The 27,931-nt window shown below is 34.0% G+C and overlaps 1 protein-coding gene across 2 annotated transcripts in view; it reads right to left on the bottom strand.

Annotated features, from left to right (window-relative positions):
- Positions 1 to 7,367: 7,367 nt before the first annotated feature.
- The window catches only part of Parp8 (poly(ADP-ribose) polymerase family member 8), a 166,675-nt gene continuing 146,111 nt past the window's right edge, over positions 7,368 to 27,931 (bottom strand). For both annotated transcript variants that reach the window (XM_026385927.2, XM_077795659.1), the window contains 11 exons: positions 27,440 to 27,565; positions 26,234 to 26,299; positions 23,268 to 23,335; positions 21,370 to 21,418; positions 20,125 to 20,237; positions 19,834 to 19,906; positions 18,402 to 18,471; positions 15,536 to 15,609; positions 14,348 to 14,417; positions 13,341 to 13,425; positions 7,368 to 7,984 (listed from right to left, as the gene is read on the bottom strand). In XM_026385927.2, coding sequence (XP_026241712.2) covers positions 7,882 to 7,984; positions 13,341 to 13,425; positions 14,348 to 14,417; positions 15,536 to 15,609; positions 18,402 to 18,471; positions 19,834 to 19,906; positions 20,125 to 20,237; positions 21,370 to 21,418; positions 23,268 to 23,335; positions 26,234 to 26,299; positions 27,440 to 27,565 — 897 coding nt within the window. In that variant the 3' untranslated portion in view covers positions 7,368 to 7,881. The remainder of the gene's footprint in view (positions 7,985 to 13,340; positions 13,426 to 14,347; positions 14,418 to 15,535; positions 15,610 to 18,401; positions 18,472 to 19,833; positions 19,907 to 20,124; positions 20,238 to 21,369; positions 21,419 to 23,267; positions 23,336 to 26,233; positions 26,300 to 27,439; positions 27,566 to 27,931) is intronic.

Here is a 27,931-nt window from a genome sequence, read left to right as displayed (position 1 = left end):
TCACAGTTAAGATGCATAACAAGAGAAAATAACAGGACTTGGCAGCGGAATCGAATAAAAGGGACAATGGGGTGTGACTTGTCTCCTGGCTCAAACCAGGTGGATAGTGTGGCCATTCATGAGTTCATTGATAGGCATAAAAGAGGAGAATGGTGCAGAGCGGGACATTGGTTGGTTTACCTGAAATATCTGTGGAACACTCAGAAAGAGATGTTTGCTTGGTGGCATTTGATCATGACTTTTGAAGCTCAGGGGAGAGGAACAAGAACTGCATATTTAGGGTTCATTAGGCTACAGATGGGATCTGGAGCCATTCATACCGTCTTCCCAGAGGAGTATTAAAAGTAAGATGCCACGATTCCAGGTAATGAGCCTTAAGTGATCTCCAGAGTACAGAACACACACCACACACATACATGTGCATGCACGCGCACACACACACACACACACACACACACACAACCAATTTGACAATCTGATATAGGAAATGACAAAATCATATTAAGACACGAGACTTGACTATTGCAATCATTCTTATACAGAGCCCAATATGTAGCAAGCCCAGTTTTACAGGTGGAGGAGAGGTTCCTTCTAAAATGGCTCAGAATATCCTTCCTCTGCACTTCCCCAAGTACCTGAGTATGTACTTCTAGACCTCTTGGTGTAGTCTTACCAGGCTTCTTGTCTTTAGCTTTTCTTTAACTTCTTTGAATACTCAAAGATAGACGAAAATTCTAATTAAGCCCTAGTAGAAAACTAAGGGGGACATATTCTCAATTTAGTTATCCCTTAATATATAAATTGAATTTATTTCTAGTTGATTGCCTTTTTCTCAGTCCTTTCTTATACACCTCTTCTTTTTTTCAGTTCCTCGTCTTGGCCATCGTTCCACGTTATTTACTACAAATGTCCAACTTTCTTCTTGCTTCTGCCTCTTTTAAATCCTTTCTGAATACAGCTGGCAGCATGTTTTCAAAACCCCTTTTATGTCATTCATCCCAAAGATTGACACTATTTCCACTGCAAGTTATACTGGGTGCTACCGACTCCTTTCTTTCAAGCACTCCAGAGTAAAATCAATCCCAGCCCATGCAACAGTGTTTCACATTTCCCTGATACAGCTTTTCCAAGAGAACCCCATCTCTTCTCATCAACTTCCCACTAGTCTATTTTAATTCCTACCTTTGCTTTGTTTTGCCAACCTAGAATCTCAGCAATAATACATTTGGTTTTAACAAACCAATAAAGGAGCTCAGAAATGAGACTCAGAAACTCTTGACACTAGGTTGTTTTTGGCACAGATACTAACATATTTCTGTTGTTTTGAAGGGGAAATAGACAATCCAAGTAAAAGTATTTTTGCAAGTGTTATGTAAAATAAATCCTGATTAGAGTCTTCTGAGGACATTCCAAGAGAGTATAGTTTGTGATCTATTTGGAAATTTGCATAGATAATATTTCAAAGACGATACCCTGTTGGTTTGGATTGGATGTTCACAAAAACATTTCAAAGAATGATAGAGCCAACCTTTATCTGTAAGTTTTTAATGTATAGTTTCATCCTCTGCAAGAATTTATAGTTTCATCCTCTACAAATAGTTTTATGTACGTGTTGAGAGACTGTAACGAAAATCAGAATATTTTGTCATAATTTTTGCTTTAATGACTTTAAGGCAAATTGAAAGTCCTAATCTCTGGTGCAAAAAAAAAAAAAAAAAAAACCAACACAAAAACCAAAAAACTGATAATCAAAATTTTCTTATATAAAACTCAAGACTACAAGTCATTGGTATCTGAAATAATTTAAGAGTAACCTAGAACTTGAAAACAGTACAGGCCAAATTGACAAATTCTCAGTGACTGTTAACAATGACCTTACAATAAAGCAGTCTAACATTTTAGAAACATGGGTGCTTTTAATCAGTCTAGCCAGTTGTCACTAAAGAGTTGGAGTAAAAGTGGGGAAAGTAAATTAATTAAGAGCTCAGAATTATACACTCAGCTTCTGTGAGAAAAAAGTAGGCAAGTGTCAGAGAATATGATCCTGCAGTAGCAAGATTGAGTCATGATATCAAAAAGACACACAAAATGCCAAGAATCAACAAAATAAAAATGACAGAAAGAAAGTGGTGAATCTGTTATTCATTAAGTTGTCGTTTATAACATTCAAGGGTAACCATGCCCTATTACATCCTCCAAATCATTCTGGTAGGGTAGAAGTGGAAAAGGTTTCACTTAAAAAGTTTTGTTATAGTAGGAAAAAAATGAAGTTGGTTAACTTAAAATCCAAGAGTTTCATATGCATCTCGCTTTGAAAATTGTAGCACATATGTTCCTGACTTGGTTATAAAATAATTTTACATCAAATGTTTAATAGTTCTAACATGAATTATCAACAACAAAAGCATCTTGATTTTAATTATTTTAGAAATACATTAACAAGTAAAATCTAGTATGCATCTACATAGTCAACGTATTGACTACAGAGTATATGTGTTTGAATTGTAAAAAACATGAAGTAAATGAAAATTACTAACACACTACTCATTACTTAAAAACTCAAGACTTTATTGACAGTGCAGTTTTCATTTTAACAAATGCAAATATCTAAGAGGTTTTATTGGTTCACGCAAGATCACTGCATCTTTAAGCCTGTTCTTTGACACCTCACACTCTTCCTTTCTTTCGTTGTTCTAGTCCTAAGAGTAGGGAGTCCCTTGTGTTTGAAGGTCCAGCAACGTCATTGGCCCTGTATGGTGGTACACCATGATGAAGATGACCCGTCCCTGCCCCAGGCCCAGCTAGGCTAGCATTTATCTTTTCCTCTCAGCTTCTCTGACTTTGCGTGATCCTCAAATTATTTTCAAACATATCTACTTAATTTTCACAAGCAGACTGAAGGCTTACAGGCAGCACAAAATCTAACAATAAGTCCTTACAAAGAGTGAAAATGCATACAAAATTCTCAACAAGTAACTGAAAGCAGCCCAATAAATAGAAGTTTCTTGTTGAAAGTACTTCTGCTGTAAATACATCCTGAGTAAAAATTATTTTATTTCTTATGGGAATATAAAGTTAGTTCCTAACAAATATTTGCCATTAATGTCGTTAGAGAACTGTATTTATTTATGGACTGATGTCTTATTCTGTTAATGATATACAATTTGTAAAAAAGTGGTGCTTTGAAAATCATTTTCCAATTACTAATCAGGTCAGAAAAGCTTGCAAAATTCATTTCTGTTCACTTGAAATGCTCCTTTTGATATTATGCCCAGAGATGTTATAAATAGAAACATACAAAATATACAAAATCCTTTGTTTCAATCCTACACTTCCTGACAGATTTTGAAATTAAAATGGCACTCTCATGACTAATTAAATCTATTGCAACTCTCTATGGGGAATATTGGAAATTTTCCTTTTTTAAGTGAAAAGGGTGACATCATTTTTTAGAGTCTGTTGAGACCTTCTGATATGTAGTCCCCAGAAGCAAGATTCATCAAAGTAGTATCTAAGGCCTACCCGAGGCTTCAAAATACTGCCCACATATACCATATTTGTTGAACAAATTCAGATTTATTGAAAGTAAACATTTACATTGGCTACAATGTTAGAACTATTACAAAGCTGGATAAAAGAGGGTTAAGTAGCAATAGAAAGCAAGTGCAATAAAAAGTGAATAGAGAAAATATTTGGCCTTAGTGATTTCTTGGCAGTATTTACATTATATACATACCATTAAATATTTATAATAACTCTAAGGCACCAAAGGCTAAATAGCGGTTGCAATACTATTTTGTGCACAAAAATCAAGAAATTTATTTTAAAGAAGGTTATGTAGTTAAAGAAACATAGGCATATCTTAATGTTTACATAAAGGAGTGGCTGCATTTTTTTCAAACCTCAAATGATACATTAAATATTGGGCAGATTGAAGAAAATATTTTTAGAACATTAAATTATATAGACTATGTAAATAAGCACTATTTTTTACTGACTTGCTGGCAAATGTGTAATGTAATCTATTCTTCAACACAGCTTTTTCAACACTCATGGGTATGTTTTGTCTAAAAACTACTTGAAAGACTTTTGACCTACAAAAACTTATTCTATATTTTATAGTGTATACAAAACCCCCAAGAAAAATTTGATGGGTAATAATATACATCAAATCTATATATAATTGGACAAAAATTTAGCAGGCATTAAATGCCAAAATACTAGAATATTCAGTCTGCCATTCTGGCATAGCAGTTAGTTTTTGTTTGTTTGTTTGTTTGTTTTTTAATCCTTGAACTCTAGAGTGGGCAACTGTTTGTGGCTTTAGGTGAATGGACATAAAGTTGTCCCAGGTAGGCAACCAATCTTAAAGGGAATTAATTAATTCCAAATTTTGCAACTTAAAACCCTTTTGACCAACTCAGAGCATTAACTATGTTATCATTAGTGACTGACATACTTGGTATAGCATAGCTAAGGAATAACTGACAACATCTATGGCCAGCATAGTCTTACCTGTTGAATTATTTGATGACTACTATTTGTAAAGTTTTATTTGATCCTTACACTGAAAACCCAATTTACCTTATTAAGTGATCTATCATTTGTCTTGAGGTAGTGCTGTAACGAAGAATTCAGCAAGACTACGGTGTTTTTAAATGTGCTTCTAATTCCACCATATAATTCCTATATTTTAGATGGTAGGTGGTCTGAGGTTGTGTGGTCTATCATGGCATATTACATTACCCCCTGATGACAGCTATTCTGACTCCTTCACAAGGAAATGAGTCTTTCTTCAAAACTTTCTGAAACCCCATGCTCTAGACAAGTTATGGTTTTAAAAAATATTTTTATTATATAAAGTACTGGTAAATTCTTCCAGTAACATTTATTTGAAGATTCACAGACGTGCATTGAAAGTTTTCTTTTGGCAAAGGTGAGAACAATTGAGGAATTTCTTCTCTAATTGCTTTAGTTTTCAATGAGAAACATTCATAGCATTTTCAGATGTTTGGAATGGTTTCTCTACACAGTATTTGGCAGTAATTTGAAGGATGTGGCATTAAAATTAAATTTTAAATTGAAAAACAACATTAAAACCTAACATTTGACTGAGATTTACTGAAAAATAAAAATTATTCCAACATAATGCATTCCATACCACTAGATTATTTGAATATTATTTTCTCCTTTTTCAAATATTGAATAATTTTCCTCCCCTATTTATATAGTGAAGTAAGACAAATTATTCATAGTGAAATGTTTACAGAATCAGCAATGCAGGAAAAAAGTAGAACTAATAAATTAAGGTCTTCTACTTTTAAGAATGAGAATGATACCCTTTGCTTGGTTGGTTAATATCTATAGTAGCAACTGTTCCACAAGTAAGCTAATACTATAAAACATCGGTGCACAGATTTCCAACGAGGATTAAAATATAATATTGAATGTTTAAAATCATCAAATAAGTCAACAGATAATATCTTAAGAAGGTGACTGGCATGATAGTAAGTGTTTAAATCTTGAATTTTAAGGACCCATTCATTTACTAATGGTATTAAAAAAATAAATTCTTTAGAAATAAAGATAGTATCTCCATCAGTGTATCATAGTATTCCTAATTTCAAAGTCAATTAAAAGATCAGCTCTCTTAAAGTATTTGTTCTGTCACAATTTTGAAAAGAAAATCTTTCTGTGTTGAAATATAACTCAATTAATGATCATTATATTTTATTTCCATAAATGATGCCTATTGTTGTGTTGTATTTAGTGGACACTGAACTAAGAGTTATTTTTCTCTCTTGGGTATGTGAATCTATTTTATTATTAAACTGGCAGTAGAGGTTTTCATTATGTCATTTTCCCTCCTCTGGATGTCTCCCTTGACTACTCCAAGTTACCTTCCAGTCTGATTCTGACACTGTATTCCTTACAGATCATTCAACTGTTAAGTAAAGCCATAATTGATTTGGTGAATGGCTTTTATATGAAGGTGGGAGGTCCTCTGCAGATTTGGAGGTGCTTCACTGATCCTAGGAGCCTAACAGGTGGGGTTCTAAGACCACAACTCCCAAATCCTGGTAGTACATCTTCATATATATGTCATGAATAGAATGTCCAACAAAATTAATACAAAAAACTAATTTTGTTGCCTAAAAGTGTTTCTAAAATATAGTTAGAATGATACAGGAGACTTGGGGAGTCTTGGCAGAAAGAAGCAAGTGGTCCTCTTGTCCCCAAAGACTTCAAATCACAGAACACTAACTTGGCCTTACCATGTTAACATTATCCCTCAGTCTGTTCCTGAGTTCAGAGGCACCAGTCAAAACAATATCTTAAGTAAATACTATCAAAATGATCAATATCCCAACCTCTATAAGACTATTTTTTTTGCAGAAATAAGTGGCTTATCAACTACTTATAGTATAAGAAAAACAAAGATTAGTAAATACTTCCTTAACTGCAGCCCTTCTCAAGGTGTATGACCTTTTTCTCACCTTTTATGCCAGACAAAGGGAATAAACACAGAAGTTATCACATTATACTTGCAAATGACTGTACATTGGTGTTTTTTATTTCCACATAAATTAAAATCAGATATGAGCCTTGATTCAGAGTTTGAATGGAGGCAGACTCACTAATTAAACTGCTTTCATGAATGGCCTGATCCCAAATACATCATGTAGGGAAATAAACACTGTCAGTTGAAACTTAAAATAATAGGACTCAAAAGAAAGGATTTGGATGAGCACATGACTCTGGAAAAGGAAATGCTGAGAACTGGTGTTATTGTTCTCTATAAACTTATTTGTATTCTTTTAATATAAAAGAAGCTTCAAAGTTTGTCATCTTTCTCAATATGAAAAAAATAAGCAGAGGTATTAGATGAACAAATACAAAAATGCTGGTGTGGTATAAATAAAATTTTAAAAAATGTTCCATTATAGGAAATAAAAAGTATACACCGTTTCTTTCCATTCTGAGTTCTTTCATGTGATCATTTGAATATAGACTTAGTCTGATGGGGCACTGATGTTGCCCAAATACTTTCAGGTAATATTTTAAATGACTTAAAACTTGACCAAAGTTACATTTCTTTAAACCAATAGGAAAACTGTCAGCAAATACTATGTATAAATGAATAGTGGTAAATTTGGCTCATATCTTGGTGCTTATTCAGAATTACTGCTTACTGAATATTCTCTTCATCAAATGAGGATAGAAAGGTGAAGCTACATACGTCATCTCTATTGTCATAATGCATATATGTGAATATGCACACACATACGCACAATCACACATCTTGATGTGTGAATCTACATATGTATGTTACATATTTTTGGCAAAATACTGCTCCTAGGATCTAACTGGTTTTTTAATAATAAAAAATAGGATAATAGACAATATCCCTCCTGAAATATTCAAATGTTCATCAACTAATTATATAGCACATCAGAATGTGCAAACATTATACTTATTACAAAGTATCTGATAATTTAGATGCCATTATAAAATGTTCTCAATTCTAGTTTGGTACCCTAAAATGTCGGTATATAATACCAAATGTCCAATTAAAGAATTTAATATAAAAATATCAGCACAAAACTGTTTTTTCAATCTGTTTATTGTGTATGCAACCCAAACTTCAGTTTCCGTGCTGTTGTAATTTTATTACTAGATTCCATACCCCTACAGTTGATAAATTTATACCATTTTAGGTATTTAATAAGATACTTAGAAATACTAAGAAAAAAAAATCAGTATTCAAAGGGTTAATTTTGTTTATAATAATAACAAATTATTTTATCATCTTCTTCAGTTCAAAATCCAGCTTTGAACACGAGGAAGGCTTTCAAATCATGTTAATTAAATGGTGGTCCTTTAACCAGTAGCAGTTTGATTACCAATTACTCGGAGGATCTCTTTGTGAATGCCCCCTTCCTGTGTGTTAATATTTGCATCTCCCACTTGGCCATCTTCATAACTAAAACAGAAAACACAAAAACATACAAATATATTAAAAGATGGCAGCATTTAAAATGGTTTCATGAGCAACTAATAAAAAAATTGCTATCTGATACAGGAATTTTAAAAAAAGGAATTAAAAAAGGGAATAAAAAAAAAGAACCAGTTATTTTCCTGTTGTATTTATTATCTCATGACTAAACATACAACAACCTGTTATTCCATGTCATCCTTTCCTTCCATTTTAATTTTAATGTGTTCATCCACACATAAAAGTACTATCTGAGCTGCAAGAGGAACCCCTGTGACTTCAGAATTACAAGCATTTCCCAGAGGAGTTGTTAAGAAACCAACTGCAAAGAATATACCATTCTAAGGTGTTCCTTAGATCCTGGACTTCTTAAGATCCTAGATTTCTTAATCCACTCTTACTACAATGATTTCCTTCTTTTCTGATTAACAACATGCACTTCACTTTCTACCGCTGTTCTCTGCCATGCCCACCTGTCTAATTATTATTCAGCTATAATCAATTTGTGCTTTTTACTTATCATTCATTACTTGCTCTGTTTAGTCTGACTGCCACACATTATTTATGCTGGCATTTTACATAAGAATGCAAGCCTGCTAAGTATAGCTTAGTAATAAAAGTGAAGATAGGATGTTAAAGGACGGAAATCACTAAATTCTTTGGAAAAAAAGGTTACATTTTAGATAATATCTTTCCTCAAATAAACTTACTTGGGGAATAAGAATTTCTAAAGAGTGAATTTTCAAACTTTCATGGTGATAGAGAGTGAAATAGGTAATCAATTAATTTTACTGTATAAAAATGGTTTCAAGACAGAAGGTTTAGATAAGCAGTAATTACTTCCAAACAGGCACAGGCAGCTTCTCAAAGATTAATGCATTCCACTGTCTTTTCTGTACTATACTTAAATTCTCCTGAGATAGTACAACATAGAAAAATGAAATAAATGACATCCAACAATGAGAACTTAGTTCTTTACATAATCCACTGCTCAGTTACCAAGTTTAAGTGATAATTCCACTTGCACCAAGTCTAAACTCCAAGATTTTTGGACAAGTTTGCTATTTTAGATATACTCAGCACTTTCTCTATAGATGTGTGTGTGTAAAGACTTTTGCGCATACATGTATCATATCACCCCACAGTGAAACATTACTGTAATACACAGAATGAATATCTGGAACACAGCCCAACTATAAATATTTTCTGAGGATATCCAACAGTAAATGTTCTGTTAAGAACCAAAGATGTTAATGAAATGATTTAGAGTTGCTCAAATAGAATCATTGTGATAGACTGTATATTTTATTGATTCAGTAAAGTATGTTGCTTAGATTTACTGGACCAAAGGCAAGAGCTAAGCTATTCATATTCTGAGCTGAGATAGAAGAGGCAGACTGGCTTGAAGACTCAATGGTAGGTTGATAAAAGTGTCTTACCAAGACAATCAGACTAGCTCTCTCTAGGATTTAGATTATGGAAAATGAAAGACTGTCAAAAAAAAAAAAAAAGGAGCAGACATGGGTGTATTTCTAGGAGAGAGGAGGACACTTAACCACTGAGCCACATCCCAGCCCTGTTGTGCAACCACTAAATGGTTTGCCTTCTAACATTATGAACAAGTCATCTCTCCATGGTATATGCAGCTGAAGGCTGTCTACCTTTTGTAAATTCATAAACAAAGATCACTTTTATTTCGCTTAAAGGTCATTATACATTTCATCTGCATCTTTAGATAAATTTCAAACTTTGTTTTGACCCCAAATAAAAACTATACATAATTAAAAATATTTTCTTTCCTTTCTGCCATTATTTTTGTTCATTCATTAAAATTTTACTGACCAGAAACTATGCCTGAAGTACTGTGTCATGTGCTGCAAGAAATGCAGAAGACAGAGGAAGGACTCTTTGAAAAATAAATGGAATTTAAATGGCAGTGCTTCCATGTGTCACAGAAATATCAGTAAGTCAGGCTACTTTTGCCTAGGAGTTTTGTGAAAGAGGAGGTATTTGAACTACATCTCTAAAGATAAAATAGACTTTGCATAGACATTCCTGAAATTTATATAGCACTAAAATCTGCTTGACTCAAGGAATAAAAAATGCTCAGTACCATTTTTCTCAGACTATTTTATGTGGTCCTTCCTATTCTTAAATTTCTGAACTTCCTAAAATGTTCTGAGAAACGGGAAGAGGATACATACCCTAAATGTGTTTAAGAATTGAAATGTGAAAACAATTCATTAGAAGATCTACCTGCTCTAAATCAAAGAGTTAAGTATTATACACATAGGTTGTCATATTTAAAAAAAAAAAAGCAGGAAACCTAGTGGTTCTGAAACTTTGCTTGATCTGCAGACAGCTTAGGGACAGAGTATCTCCATCTCTAAAGGACATGTTCACGTGGCAGTTGTGGAAAGCTAGGCCAAATCATCAATTTCTCAGGTTTTCTATTTTACTCAAATTCAATATAAAGTTCTCATCTGTTCTCTAGCATTCCTCATTCACTTTTGTTATAAGTGAGCAGAGCACAATATACACACTTCATTTTTCACATCCTCTTGGGTAAGCTTCTCAAGATTATTAACACAATCAAGCTTTGCTGACAATTTCTAGATGCTAACACTTGGCTGGGATCTGTTTGTAACATCTGAAGTATTTCATTTTGCCTGGAGCATTTATATTTAATTAAGTTTGTTCATTTCAGAACTGACCAGTGAAATGTTTTCAAACTTCTCATTATCCTATTTTTTCCCCCTGAGAGGTTTCATTTTTTCTGAATCACCAGTCTACTCCCCAAAAGTTTTCCAAGATTTTTTCTTTATTCTGTGTTGTTTAGTCATTTGAAACAATGTGATTATGATACTAAATGACTATTTTATTACCTCCTTGTCTTTGGGAAATCAGATTAGCATTGAAGTTATTTTGACTTAATATTTTCACCTACGATAAGTTAAACAGAAACACATTAACTTATATCCTAGCTATTAGACAAAGTTTCAAACATCAGAGATGGCATAATATAAAATATTAAATAAAAATATAAAAATTTTCAAATTGAGTTTCCCTGATAATTCAGATCATTCATCAATTTATTTTTTCACAGACATTGCCACTCATGAGGAACACCAATAGAACTCTGTGATAATATTTCTTACAAAGAAAGAAACAGAGTTGTAATTAAAAAGGATTCTCCCTTTGATGTGTTCTGAATTTTGATGTGTTTTGAATGTTCAGTTTTCCTTAAGGAGTCTCTTTTCTCTGAGGGAGCAAAGAAAAAGAATGAAATATCATTTGTGTTCATAAAGCAATGAAAATTATCTTAAAATATTTTCTTTCCTTTGCAGTATTTGGAAAGTGAGTGTAGCCAAAATGTTTTCTCTCGCTACCCCTCACTGGTGCAGAAATTCTCTCCAATAAATGCCCCCCCCTCGCGCCACATATCCCTATAGTTGTGTTTTTATTTTTATTTTATTGTGTTTTTATCATTTTGTTTTTAGTTACACATGGACACAACATCTTTGTTTTGTTTATTTATTTTTATGTGGTACTGAGGATCAAACCCAATGCCTCACATGTGTGAGGCAAGTGTTCTGCCACTGAGCCACAACCCCAGCCCCTATAGTTGTATTTTATGAACAAAAAAATTTCAAAAAAGTATTGGAAATGGTCTGCCTACTTCCATATATAAGATTGTTTGTTTTGCTCAGTAAATCTGAACTGTTTTAAGAAGCAAAGGGAGCAGATTAATGAAAAGGACTCTGAGGATTACTTTTCTAACAAAATCCTCAAAATGACTTAGTGAAATAATTTTACAATTAGAGTTTTCTTTTAGAAGGGCACTTTTCTGAACAATGGGTTATAACCAAGATAGCCAAGAGAGAAGAGGGGAAAAAAATATTTAACGAGTTTTTCAACAGAGACCTGTGCTGGTCTAAATTAATCTTCAGTGTGTACAGACAATCTGCCCAGTAGCGCTCGGCTCCTCTGGAATCCTGCTTTATGTTCCTTCTGCCCCAGGAGGCTGATCTGCATGGACTGCATCCATATCATTGTCCTTCAGCTATGGCACGATGGGGATTCCCAGAAAGTCTGCTTTCTTTCTTTGTCCTTTGGATCTAAGATGACTAAGGATTCTGGTGCAATTAGACCCAAGTTACTACACTAGACCTGATGTTCCCTTAAAATCATACCATTGCAAATAATCTAATAGAGGATGATAAAAATTATGGGTTTTTCCATGGGCCATCTGTTTGCTATTGGGCTTCTGACTGATACAGGTGGGTATATTATTCTCATTTTAGAGGTTATGCAGTTGAGAAAATCCATCTTACTAATTTGTGTCAAGCTCTCATTAAAACTGTAGATCAATGGGAGGGCTCTTTCCACTATGCTCACTGCTACTTCGCCCTTAAGATAAAAATCATAGCCAGTAAATAAGAAAATCTATGGTTTTCATAGCATCCAAAAGAAAAGCAGGTCACTCACAAAAGTTTCATTGTAAATAATCTGTCAGCAAGTTAATGGATCAAATGCTGTATGCACAGGGTATCATGGACATACAGTATATTAATAATCAATCTCGGTGCTATCACTGTGAGATGGCTTACAAAATAAACCAGATCATCTTTTCAGTTTGTTTTTAGTAACTAACATAATGTATAAAAGCAATATATTCAACCCTTCCCTGAAATCCTTTCTGTGCCAGGCTCACAGATAAGGTGGGAATAGAGAGGGAAAAAGGGTTGGGCATCAAGGGGTGGGGTGAAAATTAGACTAATCTAATTGTATCTATTATGGAGGAATGAAAAGTAATGGTTTTGTATTTTCACGCAATTTTTTTGAAACAACTGTACCCAAAAATAACAATTCACTGCATTGACAGCTGGTATGATAAGGAATATGAATCTTAGAAAATTTTCATCATTGTCTTCTTCATTCACAGTTCAAAACTATTTTAATCTATTAATGAAGTTCACAGAGATGGTTAAAGAGACAGTGCTTTACTCCAGGGCCATGCTAATAGCCATCTTCAGTTTTTCTAAAGTATTTAACCACAGGTTTTCTTTTTTTTTAATATTTATTTTTTAGTTGCAGTTGGACACAATACCTTTATTTTATTCATATATTTTTATGTGGTACTGAGGACTGAACCCAGGGTCTCACAGGTGCAAGGCTCTCTACCGCTGAGCTACAACCCCAACCCTAACCACAAGTTTTCAACAATCATTTTTTCATTATGCTCAATGAAATAAAACAAAAGCATTAAGTTGGTGATAAGTTCAATTACCTATCACCTCATTTGTGAAAAGACAGTAACACAAATTTGAGCATTTTCACTTACACAAAAAAGAACCGTGTGCAGACATGATCCGTATTTGGGACAACCCATATTTCCCCATGTTTGTGCAGGTCAGGTGAGGTGATCACTGTGAATGAAAGATAAAATTAAAGAATTATTTTACTCTAAAGGAATGCTAGTCCATTCCACATTACTATATGGTGAAATGAGATAGACATCATTACCGTAGGTACATGTATGACGGCACATATGGTGTGATGCACATCATGTACAATCAGAGAAATGAAAAGTTGTGCTAAAATTGTATACAATGAATCAAAATGCACTCTGCTGTCATATATACCCTGTTAAAATAATTAATTAATAATTTAAATAAATAAATAAAAATCACATACAAGTCGGCATATAAAAAAAGGTTAAACCTAATTAGCTTTTAAGAAATGTGGTGAAAACAATGAAAGGCCATGTAACAACTTTATGATCTGAATGAGAACTGGTGTAACAGGAAGAAAATCATTCATTTGGGTATCACTGAAAACAAACAGGTTTTCACATAAGAAGAAGAAAACAAATTTTTAGCCAAAGTCGAATTTTAGAGCAGAACAAAGAAAACTACATGATCTTGTAAATTACTTGTAAATTTTTCTGTCGTAAGTCCCAAATTAAAAGAATAATTTCAGTGTTGGAACAGAAAGACCTACTGGGTTCTCAATGTTTGGCTCATTTATCAAGATTTTCATCACACCATCAAAACATCTACTTACACAGGAAGGTAAAACATTAACAAAGGAGATGAGCATTAATTTTATCTTTCCGATCAAGTAACATTTTGAAATATCTGCCAGGAATAAAATACAGCACTGCCTGAATTCTTGCCAGTGTTGCAATTTGGTTTTAACCTTTAAAATCTGTATGGTACACATTTTCCATCTGGGCTCTCTGAGATGGTCACAGGAAATAATGCTTTCTCTGTTCCATCATGTGAACTTAGTAAATGTACTTGCATTCTTAAATTCAGATAAGATAAAGAAATAACTTATGGCACTTACCTTCACATAAGGCTATGCATTTTAAGTTACGGCTTTGCAGGAATTGGGATTGTTGTCCTTTTTTCTGTGACTAAATTCCAAAACAATTTAAAAATTAGAGTAAAAATGGGGCAGTCACCGTAATGAAAAAACTGTTTATCATTGGAAAAAAAAAATAATAGTCATAAGATGGGTCCAGGGGAGAAGGCCTATCTAGACTAGCACCAATATCCTTACACTCTTAATACCCAGCTATTTTTGTTTTATCAATTTCTCTTCTCTACATAATCACTATTACTCACAAGATGACTGAACCAAAACAGTTCTAAAATCAGGGTTCAGTAGACTCACAACATACAATTGGAACTCAAACTTTAAAGTCTTGCATCTTTATTTCCAGGTAAACGAAATTAGATTTGCACAATCTTTTCAAACAATACAATCAATCATTCCAGATCATCTAACTATCTAAAAATCAACTCATTTTTATAGCATCATTTACTAAGCCACAGAGGCTTCAAAAACATCTTATATAGAAAATCTGGGGTTTTCTCTTTTGCTTTCCAATACTAGATTAGCTATACTCCTTTTAATTTAAAATCACATTATTCTTCAAGATATTTAACAATTTTTGTAGCATATACTGCTTTCTCTGAAATAACATGGGATTTGTGCTTACCCTTTTCTCTGACTGGAATGTTCTTTTCCCAGAAAGACTCACAGTCCTACATTCAACATCTACAAGACTGAACTCAAATATCACTTTCTCAGAGAATCTTTCCTGATCCTCCCATATAAAATGCACACTTCTATAGCACAACATTAAATGTCTTGTTTTCCCTGATTTATTTTTCTATACTATCTATCATCCTATTTATATAAATATATTTTTAATTTGTTATTGTCCCCTCAGTAGAATGCAAGATCCAAGAGGACAAAAGTATTTGTCTGTTTTGGATCACTGCTGTTCCCTAATGCCTAGGAAAGTCTCTGGAATTAGAGTGAGAGATCAATAAATATCTGTCGAATAATTGTTTTATAGAGGCAATTCACTTATTACATTTTTGGGTGAGTTTTATTCTTTTTGAATAATGATTACTTAAAATAATTTTTGTAAGACTTAATAAGCCTGAGTATTTATGGAGGTCTTGCTGGCTAACGAGGCCACGGTTCACTAATTGTGTGCAGTCACTTGAGTCACTACAACACCTGTGATGCACTGCTGCTTTTACTGCTCGAAGCTGGCTCGTCCTTGGCTGACACCTTCTGCTTCTTGTTCATCCCTGAAAACATCAGCAAAATGATAATTTAAGGACAAAGCTATATGAGGAAGCTCAAAGTATAAATCATCTACGTTGTAAAATTCTACTCTAGGCAAAGGTCTGGTCACATCAGGCCAGACATGGTCACAATGGGATCACAAAGGAATAGCTGCTGTGCCCTGGAACCTGGAGTGGATGGCCAGAGGTCTGGGAAGTCCTGGGTGAGTTAGGACGTAGGAATCTCAGTTTGTTTTGCTTTGTATAGAAAGCAGGGACAGAAAATTCTTTTGCATAAAATTAGAATAATATTAAAATATAGTTTTAAAAAAATTTTTTGTCAGGTGTGGTAGCACACACCTGTAATCCCAGCGGCTTGGGAGGCTGAGGTAGGAGGATCACGAGTTCAAAGCCAGCCTCAGCAATTTAGTAAGACACTTAACAACTCAGTGAGACCTTGTCTCTAAATAAAATATTAAAAGGGGCTGGGGATGTAGCTCAGTGAGTGGTTAAGTGCCCCTGGGTTCAATCTCCAGTACCAAATACTACAACAATAAAAACTTATCAAAGATTTTTGTCTGTGATAGTCAAAAGTCTTAACTTACTTAGTTAATGAATGATTTCTTACCATGAAAGTTTAGAAAAGCAAAACCAAAATATTTATCTGTTTTGAATATTTAAATCTAGACTTATTAGAAACTGTTCAATTTTCTAAACCAGAAATTGAGACACCTAATGATTTCTGTTTGTTTCAATAAATGCCTTAAGGAGAAGAGCAAATCTGTAAAATGTATTTAACTCTTGCCCTTATTTTTTGTATCATGTACCACCTAGAATTCTAGCTAACATAACAGCAAAAAGATGCAGAGGTGGGTGCAAATAGGCCTAGAATTTCAGGGAGCTAGGTCTGAGGGAAAGGCAACTGGTATCCAATGCAGGACATGTTCCATCCTCTAACCAACTACATCTTGCCGTAGTGATTCTTACTGTGTAGTTGGTGGGGCACAACAACTTAGGATCAAATCCTGGGCCAAGCAAGCACTCTATTCAACTATATTGCCAGCCTCTTTCTCTTTCTCTCTGTCTCTCTCTCTCCAGATAAATGCATACAGACAAAATCTGACATGCATCCCCACAGTACCTCTCTTCAGTCTTCACTATTTAAAGAGTCTATAGATCAGTATAAGAAGCAGAAAGTAACAGTATTTGATGATTTGTTGTGCTTTTTATTATCTATGTTGAGGGTTTTTATTTATTTAATTATGTTTTAGTTTTTCATATTTAAATAAAATTTAGAGTCTGATTAAACTGTTTTCTTCTTTAAACTTTGGTGTTTTATTTCCCATCTCTATACAGTCTTTTATTTCCTGGTATTTATTTTCTTGGTGTTTCTTTGGTCTAATATATTTCAAAGATCAGCACAACAGTAGTTCTCAGCCCATACTGTAAGGCCACTTGCTGGTATCCAGTTTCCCAACTCTTTAATACAGAATGGTTTGTAACTGCTCTGACTATGTGACTTTTGAAAATAGATTAGAAATGCTGTTTGAAACGCATCTGTTGCTCTTAGGGCACTCTGGAAAGTCCAAGTAACAAGTAACAAAGTAACAAATCCAACTGCCCTGGACTCACCACATTGGACAGGCCATCTCTAGGATCTTGGGGCGTTTATTCTAACCCATTCTTGGACTGTGAATGAGCACAACCCATTAGCTGGGCACCACACAGTGGACACTTAGCAGTAAAAGAACCACCTGAGTAGCGTCTATGACAAAGAAAGTAATCTATGAACATAAGAAAGTTGTTTAACCCCAGATTTAGGGTGGTTCGCTACATACATAGCAGCAGTTACTTGAATATTTTTTCATGACATTTCTTATCTAGTTTTCCTTTTTCTATTATCTTGCAAATCTGGATTTTTTTTTTTTAGAGAGAGAGAGAATTTTTTAATATTTATTTTTCAGTTTTTCGGCAGACACAACATCTTTGTTGGTATGTGGTGCTGAGGATCGAACCCGGGCCGCACGCATGCCAGGTGAGTGCACTACTGCTTGAGCCACATCCCCAGCCCTGGAATTTTTTAAAATTTTCTTTCCATCTGCATATTCTTACATTTTTATCATTGCTGTTGTTGTAATACTTCTAATATAAATCTAGTTTCAAGTGTTCTAGTTTTATTCCGCCATCAGTAAGAAACAACTTGCTATGGTTGCAAGAGCATAAACTTTTTTTTGTTGTTGTTGTTCACAGAAGTATCTTCTCCTATATCACAGGGATACCAAGACTTAAAATTTTAGGAAACATGTGAAAAACATCTCCTGAAAATGCATGGGCGGCAGTAGTATGAGTGTGACAGTACTTAGAATAGTAAAGGAAAATATTCCCAATACTGAGGTTGTAGGGAAATTTTCTTCTGTTACTTTAAAAATTCTATGGGATTTTAATCTCTTAATAATGAGCATAAGTGCTTTATGCTTAAATTTTGAAAACAATACAATGAAGCAATCATCACAAATTCTACCACACAAGAAGAGTCAGTGCTAACAATTTGGTAACCACACTTTCCATATTTTGAACTTACAGGTTCCCCCTCAGCACATGCTCTTAATCTATCCTCAAATATATTTTCTCCAAGATTTCATCAAGATATTAGCAAGTCATCCTTTGAGCTTTGTTCTGCTTCTTTCATTTATCAAATGAATTTAATCTAAATATACCAATAAATTTCAATTGATACTAAACTGTTCCTAGAGCCTATAACAATAAGTAAATAAGAACTTAATTAATTGGAAGACAGAAATAAAATACAGCATTACCTGAGTAACCAAATGATATGCTTGACATTGGACTTAGATAGATTCCACTTCCATACATTGCACCGTGAAGCTAAAATGAGAAGACATGGGATAAAGGGAGGTCAGTCAATGTTTTAGATGATAATATTCAACAAAAGAAGGCAATCAGTTTCATGTTGGAACATTAAGTCTTAGAAAAATGATAGTGCTCCTCTTCCAAGGTCTAATTTGAAAATAGTACTAACATCCTTGTACTCTTAAAATGCAGAGTTGATAACTGAAAAATGACAGCCAGAGGAAAAGGAGACTTGATGAATGTGTTCCACCCCACTAGTGACAGTCACTTACATTATAAAATACTCAAGTGGATTTTTATGTTAATGAATCTAAAATTCCAAATCAAAACTAGCTGAAATACATGGGAACACATTCTGATTAGCACTCACATGCTAGTATATAAACAAAGTGCCTCCTCAGATTTTCATTATATAACAATTCCATCCCACTCATATTATCTTCTAAATTTTTCAAGTTAAAAGGAGTTTCATTAATTGAAAATCTTCAATTGGTCTAAGGAATAATTAGAATAATGAAAGTCTTTCTTAACATCTGCTCTAGGGCCCTTATACTCTGTTTGTATGAACTGAATACTAATTCAATAAATGTGTACTGATGGACATTTATATTTACTTGCATCACTTCAAATATCATTATATTGTGGTGATAATGAAAAATTCAGCTCTATCAGAGAGAGTGAAGTGTAGTGTGCATGAAGATGAGGACTACAGTCACATTATGATCCTGGTAATGTTGAGTACTGTGTTGGATTCTGAAAAGCAGGTATCAGATGGCTCCTTGACAGCCGATATCCACTTTGCCTATTTTTTTTTTACTTTTTTTATCCTTTGGTACTGTGAATTTAACCCAGGAGCAGTTAACCACTGAGTCACATACTCAGACCTTTTTTAATGTTTTTATTTTGAGATAGTCACATAGGGCCTTGCCAAGTTGCTATAGATGGCATTGAACTGGCAATCCTCCTGCCTCATCCTCCTTAGCTACAGGGATTATAGGCCTGCACAACCGTGCCAGCTCCTTCACTTTCTCCTCCAAAAGAATTCACACTGAGGCTGAGTATTCAAAAAAAAATTTTGGAATAACAGATATAACATATATATTATTTTATTTTGTCATAATAATTTTTCTACTTAATTTCAAAGTGTGACTTAAACTGTTTTCTCATAGGAAACTCACTTTTCTTTATCTATTCATTAAATATAGATCAACTTTGTGTCAGGTATTTTGTCAAAATGAACTAGTATGTATTAGAAATTCCATACAATATTTGAAAACTTACATGCCTCCCCTTTTACAAGTAAAAACACACCACCAGGATTGCTTACTGAATCTCAATACTGAAGAATCATCTTATTAAAGTATTCAGAAATTATACCTGCAGACGTGTATTAGAGGCAACAACCAGGCCATTCCTCAGGATGGAGTGCCAGTTTTCAATGTGTGAGCCACTAAAAAAAACAAAGTATAGGAAGGAAAGAGCAAAACCAGAAAAAAATCAATGATTTTTTTAAAAAGTAGTTATAGTATAAGTCATGATGCCTCTCAAAGTCCTGATTTCCAAGTCAGTGTGTAGGTGACTATTCAAAATTCATAATCAACTATTGATTCCCACATATTTCTGAAAACTAGGTGGAACACACCTCCATCAACATTAAGCCATACTCACTGAAATGCAAAGGTGCTTCCAAAGAGTTTTTTAGCAGCTCTAAAATTGGATTCTTTGGCTGGTGGACTGCTGAGAAGCAGGAATTGATGTGGAGTGTGCATAAACTTCAATTGCTGCCATTTAAAATAATGATAAACGAAAACATGTCAAATTTAACACATAATCAGGCAGATGACAATTTCAAATTTTACTGGTTTAGGAGTTATCCAGTTTCAATATATAGTGATTTTACACTATCTTATTAAAAAACTAATCCTAAAATATATTTAAAAACCACATGTAAATGATGAATCACATGGAATTACTTATATGACTGATAATTCTGTACATCAACGGAAAAGAACAGACAGATAATCCAAAGTCACTTATATTTGGAATATATAATGGAATCATACTCAAAAAGATCTGCTTTCTAAATTAAATTTCTTTCCAAGACTTTTTTAATTGAATACCCTAAATGAACACTATCTATTCATCTGAGAGAATATTCTGTAGTTGGGAAGCAGAAACTTAAAAAAAAAAATTCATTATTTTAAAAGCACAAAAATTACCACTATGCTTTATTTGTATGTATTCTTAAGAGTGAAAATTACCTACATTCAAATATAGTTTTGCCCTTTGATCATGAAAAGAAAGCAAAATCTTTTGGATTAATTGCTTGATAAAATATTCTAACTGTTCCTAGGTGAAATCCCTTTCTCCTAGGAACATAGTTACACAGATTTTTACACAGACTTAAACACAGATTTGTACACAAGAAACAGACTGTTAGTACTACTTTCAGGTGAGAATCAGAAATGAAGTTAGAGTCCATTAGATGTTTATTAATATTGTTTTCTAATCTTATTAGCCAAATGAATAAGAAACTGGAAACAACATCTTCTTAGACACGGGAAGGTACAATGTGCCAATATAAAACTAACAATAATTAAAAAGCACATTCGTGTTCCTCTGATGAAACTCCAGAAAATGCTTTTCTATCACTGTGGAATGACTAAATTATATTGGATATTTTTATTTGTTTAAAAGTTAAGCATCAACCTGAATGTGCATTTTGATATCTTAATTTGCTGAGGTTTCAGAGTGATTTCAAATGGTAATTTCAAACTGATGAATTAAGACTTCACCTGAGTCTGTCTACCTCTGTTCTTGGAGAGGTTGCCTAAAAATCACAGGCCTCATTTTCCCAATTATTAAGTTCTCCTCCCATATTGGTGTGCATATGTAAAGAAATTACTTACTTACCCTGTTAACTGGCAGTTTCACAATATGTGACCTATTACTTGAAATAACCCTGAAATTAAAAATCAGTCAGTTATAATATATGCCAAATATATTTAAAGTTTTTCTTCTGGGTTAGCAGGTGATTAAAACTTATTTTTGCTGTGTCATACAATAAATTCCATAATATTTTCATTTAGTTACATTTGGCTTATTTCCTGAAATCATTTAGAGAACTCATGTAACAAAAAAAGGTATTTTAATCTAAGAAAATATACACCAAGGAGAAGGAACTTAAAATTAACAAAGATAGAATTTTTTAAAAGCAAAAACTTAAACATCAGCAGAATCAGTGTTTCTAGATATACAGTACTTCAGGTAATGATAATTCCTACAAACATTAGAGGCTGACACATGCATCTCATTCTTCTGCTTCTCTCTACATTGCCTAAATTAAGAAATGAGTTCTTGGGCTTGCATTGTGGCTCAGTGGCAGAGTGTTTGTCTCGCATGTATGAGGCACTGGGTTTGATCCTTGGCAATACATAAAAACAAACAAATAAATAAATAATAGATATATAAATATATAAATAAATAAATGTGTTGTGTCCATTTACAATTAAAAATATTTTTTAAAAAAAGGTTCTTATGGAGAGTTATTTTGTTTAACTATTTGAGGATACTTGTGAGCTGATATGTGTCATCATTCACATGAGTCAACATATTTAAACATTAAAGCTGAAAATAATTATGTATCTGGAAAAAATTGATTGTTTTATGCTTTTCAGTATATAAAATAGTAAGGGGGTGACACTCTAAGCAAGACATTTTGATAAAGTTTTCTTCTCCCTGAGAGAAGAGCAACCGAGAAGCTGGAGCAACTGATCACAAGTTAACAGGCTAACTTCAGGAGGTTAAAAAAACCAAAACTATGTATTTGAGATTTTCACCTTTATTTTGAATATGATAATGAGAAAATTTAAACTGCAAAGGAGGAGACTTAATTTATCAGAATTTTAATAATAGATCATAACAAATAAAAATAAGAATCTCACCTAACATTTGTTAAGGTCTTGTTATATTCTAAGTATGCATTATAAAAGTTCAACTAAGTGGCAATTAAATAAGAATCTTAAGGAAGCCATGTTCTTTTTCCTTTGCCAACATATATTTCTGTTAAATCTTCCTGGTTATAACATGGAATAAGAGTTCATCTTGACAAATCTCTTATAATTCTACATTTGTATGGCAATAGTGGGAAATCCTATGTATCTTTGAGGTTTCAAAGAGGCATGTACATAAAATCCTTATAAACCCCACTGTCTTTATTTTGCAAAGGAGAAATAAAAAGGCAAATTATTTGAAGTGGATATCCCAGCAAGTTGAGTTCATAGCCCCCTCTCCTCTCTATAGTCTGGTTCCCTTCCAGAATTCAGGCTGGACTATTTCTTTATCCCCCATCAAGCTCACACAAACAGTGTATCTTCTGTAGTGATCAAGCTGAGGGGTTAATCAAATCTACACTGACCTTGTTAAGGAAGCAAAATATGCAAAAGATATTGACATCATTTTGAACAAAAAAAAAAATTAAAGTCCTCATTGAACTAGAAAATTAAGTGAACCAAAATGCCTTGAACACATAATCAAGTTAATCACGTCTTCTGAGACTATAGACAAACTGCTGTCAAATACATTGTACACCCCTGATAGTGCATATGGCAGCATTTTCTTCCCCTTGTGATATATACATTTTAATTAAAGTGAGAGTCATTAAGACTCCTGGATTGTAAAATCACCAGATCTCATAGGCTTGTGGATCTGTAGCATTGCAAGGCTTATAAAATAGGCTACCTGTCCCCATCATCAAACAAACAGTAGAAAAAGATGCTATTTTCATTAAAAGAAAAACTAAAATTTTATACCATTGCAGTAGGGGATGAGCGAGAGGGTCCTGTTTATCCATTTGCTTCTTGATTTCTAGATATGGAGCCTGGAAATTAAAAAAAAAAAAAGCCATTTTCCTCCTTGATTAGTCTTTAAAATTCTTTCTTCCTTTTCTATAACAGGAAAATCAGACTGAACGACATACCTACAATCTGAAAAATCTGTTGCCTTAACGTGGAATGTCAGCAATCACCCTAGTCATGTTCCCCAAGATGATGTTAACTTTGAACTTCCATGAGGCACAAAGGACTCACCTGCCACACTTGCACTAGACTGTATCCCTAAAGATGGTTACTCCCCTTGTTAAGTCCTGCTCAAGAAACTGCAATGCTGCAAATCACAAAGTGTACACCGGACCCACCCACCCTGCCAAACCATTTTCAGTAATTTTCATTTGGCCCTTTCTGTACCTTTCCATTTCCACATAATGCCCCTACTCCACTCTTTTGGTTCCCACTTTTTCACATCCTCATAGCCCCTCTTGGTTCTTTTCTTCTACCTTTAAAAACTTCAGGCTCCTTTGTCTTAACTGGAGATGAGCTCAATTTATGATGCAGTCTCTCCCTTGCTGCCGTACTCTGCTGACAGTCTGTCCTGCCATCTTTAATACTTGTTTTTAACAATGACCATTTAATTTTAACTAACATTAAAGCAGAACGTGTGACAGCTACTCTTCATGCTCATACCTAGGGATATAGACTGAGGTATGGATCTTTCTATAAGAAAGCCATTTACAAAAGAACAATCCTTCTCTAAAATTAATTTACCCAAACAACTATTTTATAGAACAAACAGAGTTCTGTCTATAACAATTCAGAGCTATCTATAGGGCAGTATATTTTAGAAAATAGGACAGTATAATGTTATATTTATATATTTGAAAGATTTAAAGAATCTGATGCAATAATATCTGACAGCACCTCTATGAAGTACACTCTGAAAGAGGGTGCAGCATTACTTTTTCTACCTAGGCAGCAAAGACACTGAGGCACCAAACAATTAAGCAGCTTGCCCAAGGTCACAGGCCACATTGTTGTAGAGCCAGTTATACAGCCTCTGACTTCCCAGGGCTGACTCCATCGTCTACATTGCCTCCTATTAAAATAGCTTACACATGACCCAGAATACAAGAAGCAATTTTTGGCAGAGAGCTGATTTCAGAGTCAGAGTTTGAGCTATTTTTAAATCCAAGAATGATCTGGGTCTAGGGTATAGTATAAATACCCTATACCAAAGTCTTTTTTCATGATTAAAAATGTTTAACTTTGTGTAGAGACACAGAATTAAAGTTCTTGGCCCACCTTGTGGAAATACATTTTATTGTTTTCTTTGCTTATACAAATAAAAATTCTTGTTTGAAGAATTCAAATAATATAGAAAGGTATGGAAATAGAAAAATACATGGGAGTTTTTAAGTAAATAACACTTGGAAATTAAAGGATCTCTTATTTACCATGGTCTGACACATACCTGCTGAATGAAGAGTGAATATTTGACTATATGAATAAATAATGATCAAAAGAACCAAGACTCACAGTTGGAAATGCAAAGACAAAATTTTTGAGGACTGCCTTCAAATAGAGGAGTAGAGATGATGCTAGGTGAAGGAGAGAGTAATGCAGAAGCTCAGTGAAGCCTGGGGCAGGAGTTATTTCTTCCCCAGAGAAAATTAATGGCCCAAGTAAGTCTCATCATAGGCCCACAAGGGTCAATCCCTCATGAAGTGCAAACCTTGTCTAATGGTTTGAATATGAGGTGCCCCCCAATAAACTGATGTAATAGACAATGCAGAATGTTCGGAGGTAAAATGATTATAGGAGAGCTACAACCTCTTCAGGGGACTGATTCATCTGAAGGATTAAAAACTGGAAGAGACTACTGGTTTTAAATGTAGACAGGTGGAATGGGGCTGGAGGAGGAAGTCACTGGGGGAGTGCTCATGGGAAATATATCTTCTCGTTCTCTCTATTTTCCAGCTGCCACAGCTGAGCAGCTTTCCTTCACTCTGCCCTTCTGCCATGATGTTCGACCTCACATCAGGCCAGGTACAATGGACTGGTTGGACCATGGACTGTACCACTGAAACCATGAGCCAAAATACACTTTTCTTCTTCTAAATTGTTTATGGCAGGTATTTTAGTCCAAGTAACAAAAAAGGATACTAACACACCTTGAAGCTCTATATACAAACTGTATACACAGTGTGTGTTGTTAATTTTTGGATTATAATTTTCTACTTACAATGATAAGTTTTAACCCTCTCACCAAATCTGTGTTGGGGAAAGGTGCTGAAATTCCATGGCAAGTGCTGGACCTATAACTATTTCAACCAATAATTGTTTTATATACATAAAAGGTAAGACATACATCCTAGGGATGTATCAGATCTCCATAACCAATCCTGATTCACACTCAGGAAACTTTTCCACCTGAGCACTGCTAATGACAACACCTATGAACTCACCCGCTCAAGGGAGTCTGGCATTCCAAAGAAGTTTTAGGTTCTGTGTTATATTGAAAATATGCATGCAAAATTTGCATCTTAAAGGATATTTGTTGTCACTTTAACATAAAAATGTTTTGAAATTACAACCATCAATTGAAATTGACATTACAGGAAGATGGTAATAGATTTCACCTCTTCTTTACGTATCCCATGTACCCTCATATGCTCAATGCCCTTATCTTTATGTGAAAGCCTAAAGGGTTATAAAGCATTAGGGTTATAATTGTGTACTTACCCTTCAAAAATCTCAGCATACCAATACAGTGATATAATTTAACTAAAACATTCTAAATACAAAACAATTCTTTTATGATTTTAATTATTCCTCATATAATAGGGAAATCTACATTTCACTACGAGGTCAGTACTCAGACATTTTAAAATATAATCCTACCCACACATAATAAACTGTGTAAGACCACAAGACAGTATACTTACTTGTGTCATTTCTCTGATAGAAGTTATGCTATCCAGCGCTTTCATTACTCGATCATAATTCTTCTTCTGCATAATGAGGAAAAAAAAACAGAATTCAAGTAAAATCTTTTGAGAAGCTACATATCACTAGGGAAATACATTATTTGTATACATGAAGTTTCCATCCGAATCAGTGTAAAACCAATAATTGTTTTATATACATAAAAGGGAAGACTGTAATAAGATGGCTCAAGGATATAGGATTTATAATTAGAGGGAAGAAAAAAGAAAACAATGCAATTCTGTATACAAGGATAGAAAATCATATTTAGCTTATGGGTTATGTTTTCAAAATACAAAAGCAGACATGGAATTCTCGAATCATGCTTTCACCACTAAAACAATAGGCAATAAAGTAAGCACAGAATCCTTCTAAAACATAAAAATCCACTTCAAATCTCAACTTATTTTCTGTTTTCTTTTCTTTTCTTTTCAAACTGGGGATTGAACTCAGGGGCACTTAACCACTGAACCACATCTCCAGTCCTATTTTGTATTATAGAGACAGGGTCTCACTGAGTTGCTGAGGCTGCCTCAGCCTCCAGAGCTCCTGGGATTATAGGTGTGCACCACCATGCCTGGCTTCTTATTTTTATTTTCATTTGATTGGAATATTGTTACCAAAAAGAGTACAGGACAGGGCGCATGTGATTCCTCTGATAATTCATTTGTAAGCATAAGGTAAATATGGGCACTGCTGCCACTTCAAAACAAAAGCAAGTTCTTCCAGGGAAATATTATGTAGCTGTTTCTATAAAATGAATAATAATATTAATTAGTAATTTTAGTCCTCATGCAATTTGAAAATTTTATTTCAGAAGGATTCTGCCTATTTTCCAAAATATTTTTAAAATGTTTTTCTTAAGAAATGTCAACAATATCAGTATGAACTGGCATTATATAGCTTCCAATAACCATCAGATAACTGAAAAGGGAGAGGAGAAAGGGAATAAAGAAATTAAAGTTAAATAAATAAATAAATAAATAAATAAATAAATAAATAAAATTTTAAGGCCTAGGTTACATAAAATCAGAATCCTCCCCCAAAACACTTCAATGATCTTCAAGAAATTGTGGATCTGCTTGATGACATAGGACATTCAGAGAGAAAGAGAACATCTCTTTTACTGTTACCAGAGCTCTTGATGTGTTACGATGCCTACTTACCCTGGGGTTGAAGGCCAGCATCTGAGGATCATTAGGATCTACCACAGAAGGATATGGCTCGAAAATGACAACTTTTCTAGGAGATTCCAATGCAGATCTACACATGGACACCAGCAGATCTACCACCTTAAAACACACCCACGAGACAGTTACTTTCCTTGAGGTTTCTGCAAGTGTTCTGCCACTGCTTCTCCCTCTCACTGGTAGCATGAGTTCATCACAAAGCCCAGGACTACTACCTATCTCTCACACCTGCAACTCCCGACTTTAACCAAATTTTGCCAAACTGTAACTCTCAATTTAAAATAAAAAATGTGCCATTTCTAATTACTCATATTTTAATAAGCCTTTGTTATGATTAGGAGTACATATTATCTGCTAGCCTTGTTCAAGGTAAAGACAATGAGAAAAAAAAAAGACTAGTCCATAAGCAGGTGGTGTGTACAGTCTAAAGGAGAAGATGCATATTAAAAACTCAGTTAAAAGAATATA

Source organism: Urocitellus parryii, chromosome 1, assembly GCF_045843805.1.
Source record: "Urocitellus parryii isolate mUroPar1 chromosome 1, mUroPar1.hap1, whole genome shotgun sequence".
NCBI classification, from domain to species: Eukaryota; Metazoa; Chordata; class Mammalia; order Rodentia; family Sciuridae; genus Urocitellus; species Urocitellus parryii.
The sequence above is the reverse complement of the archived record's forward strand: the minus strand, read 5'-3'. Positions and strand labels throughout refer to the sequence as shown.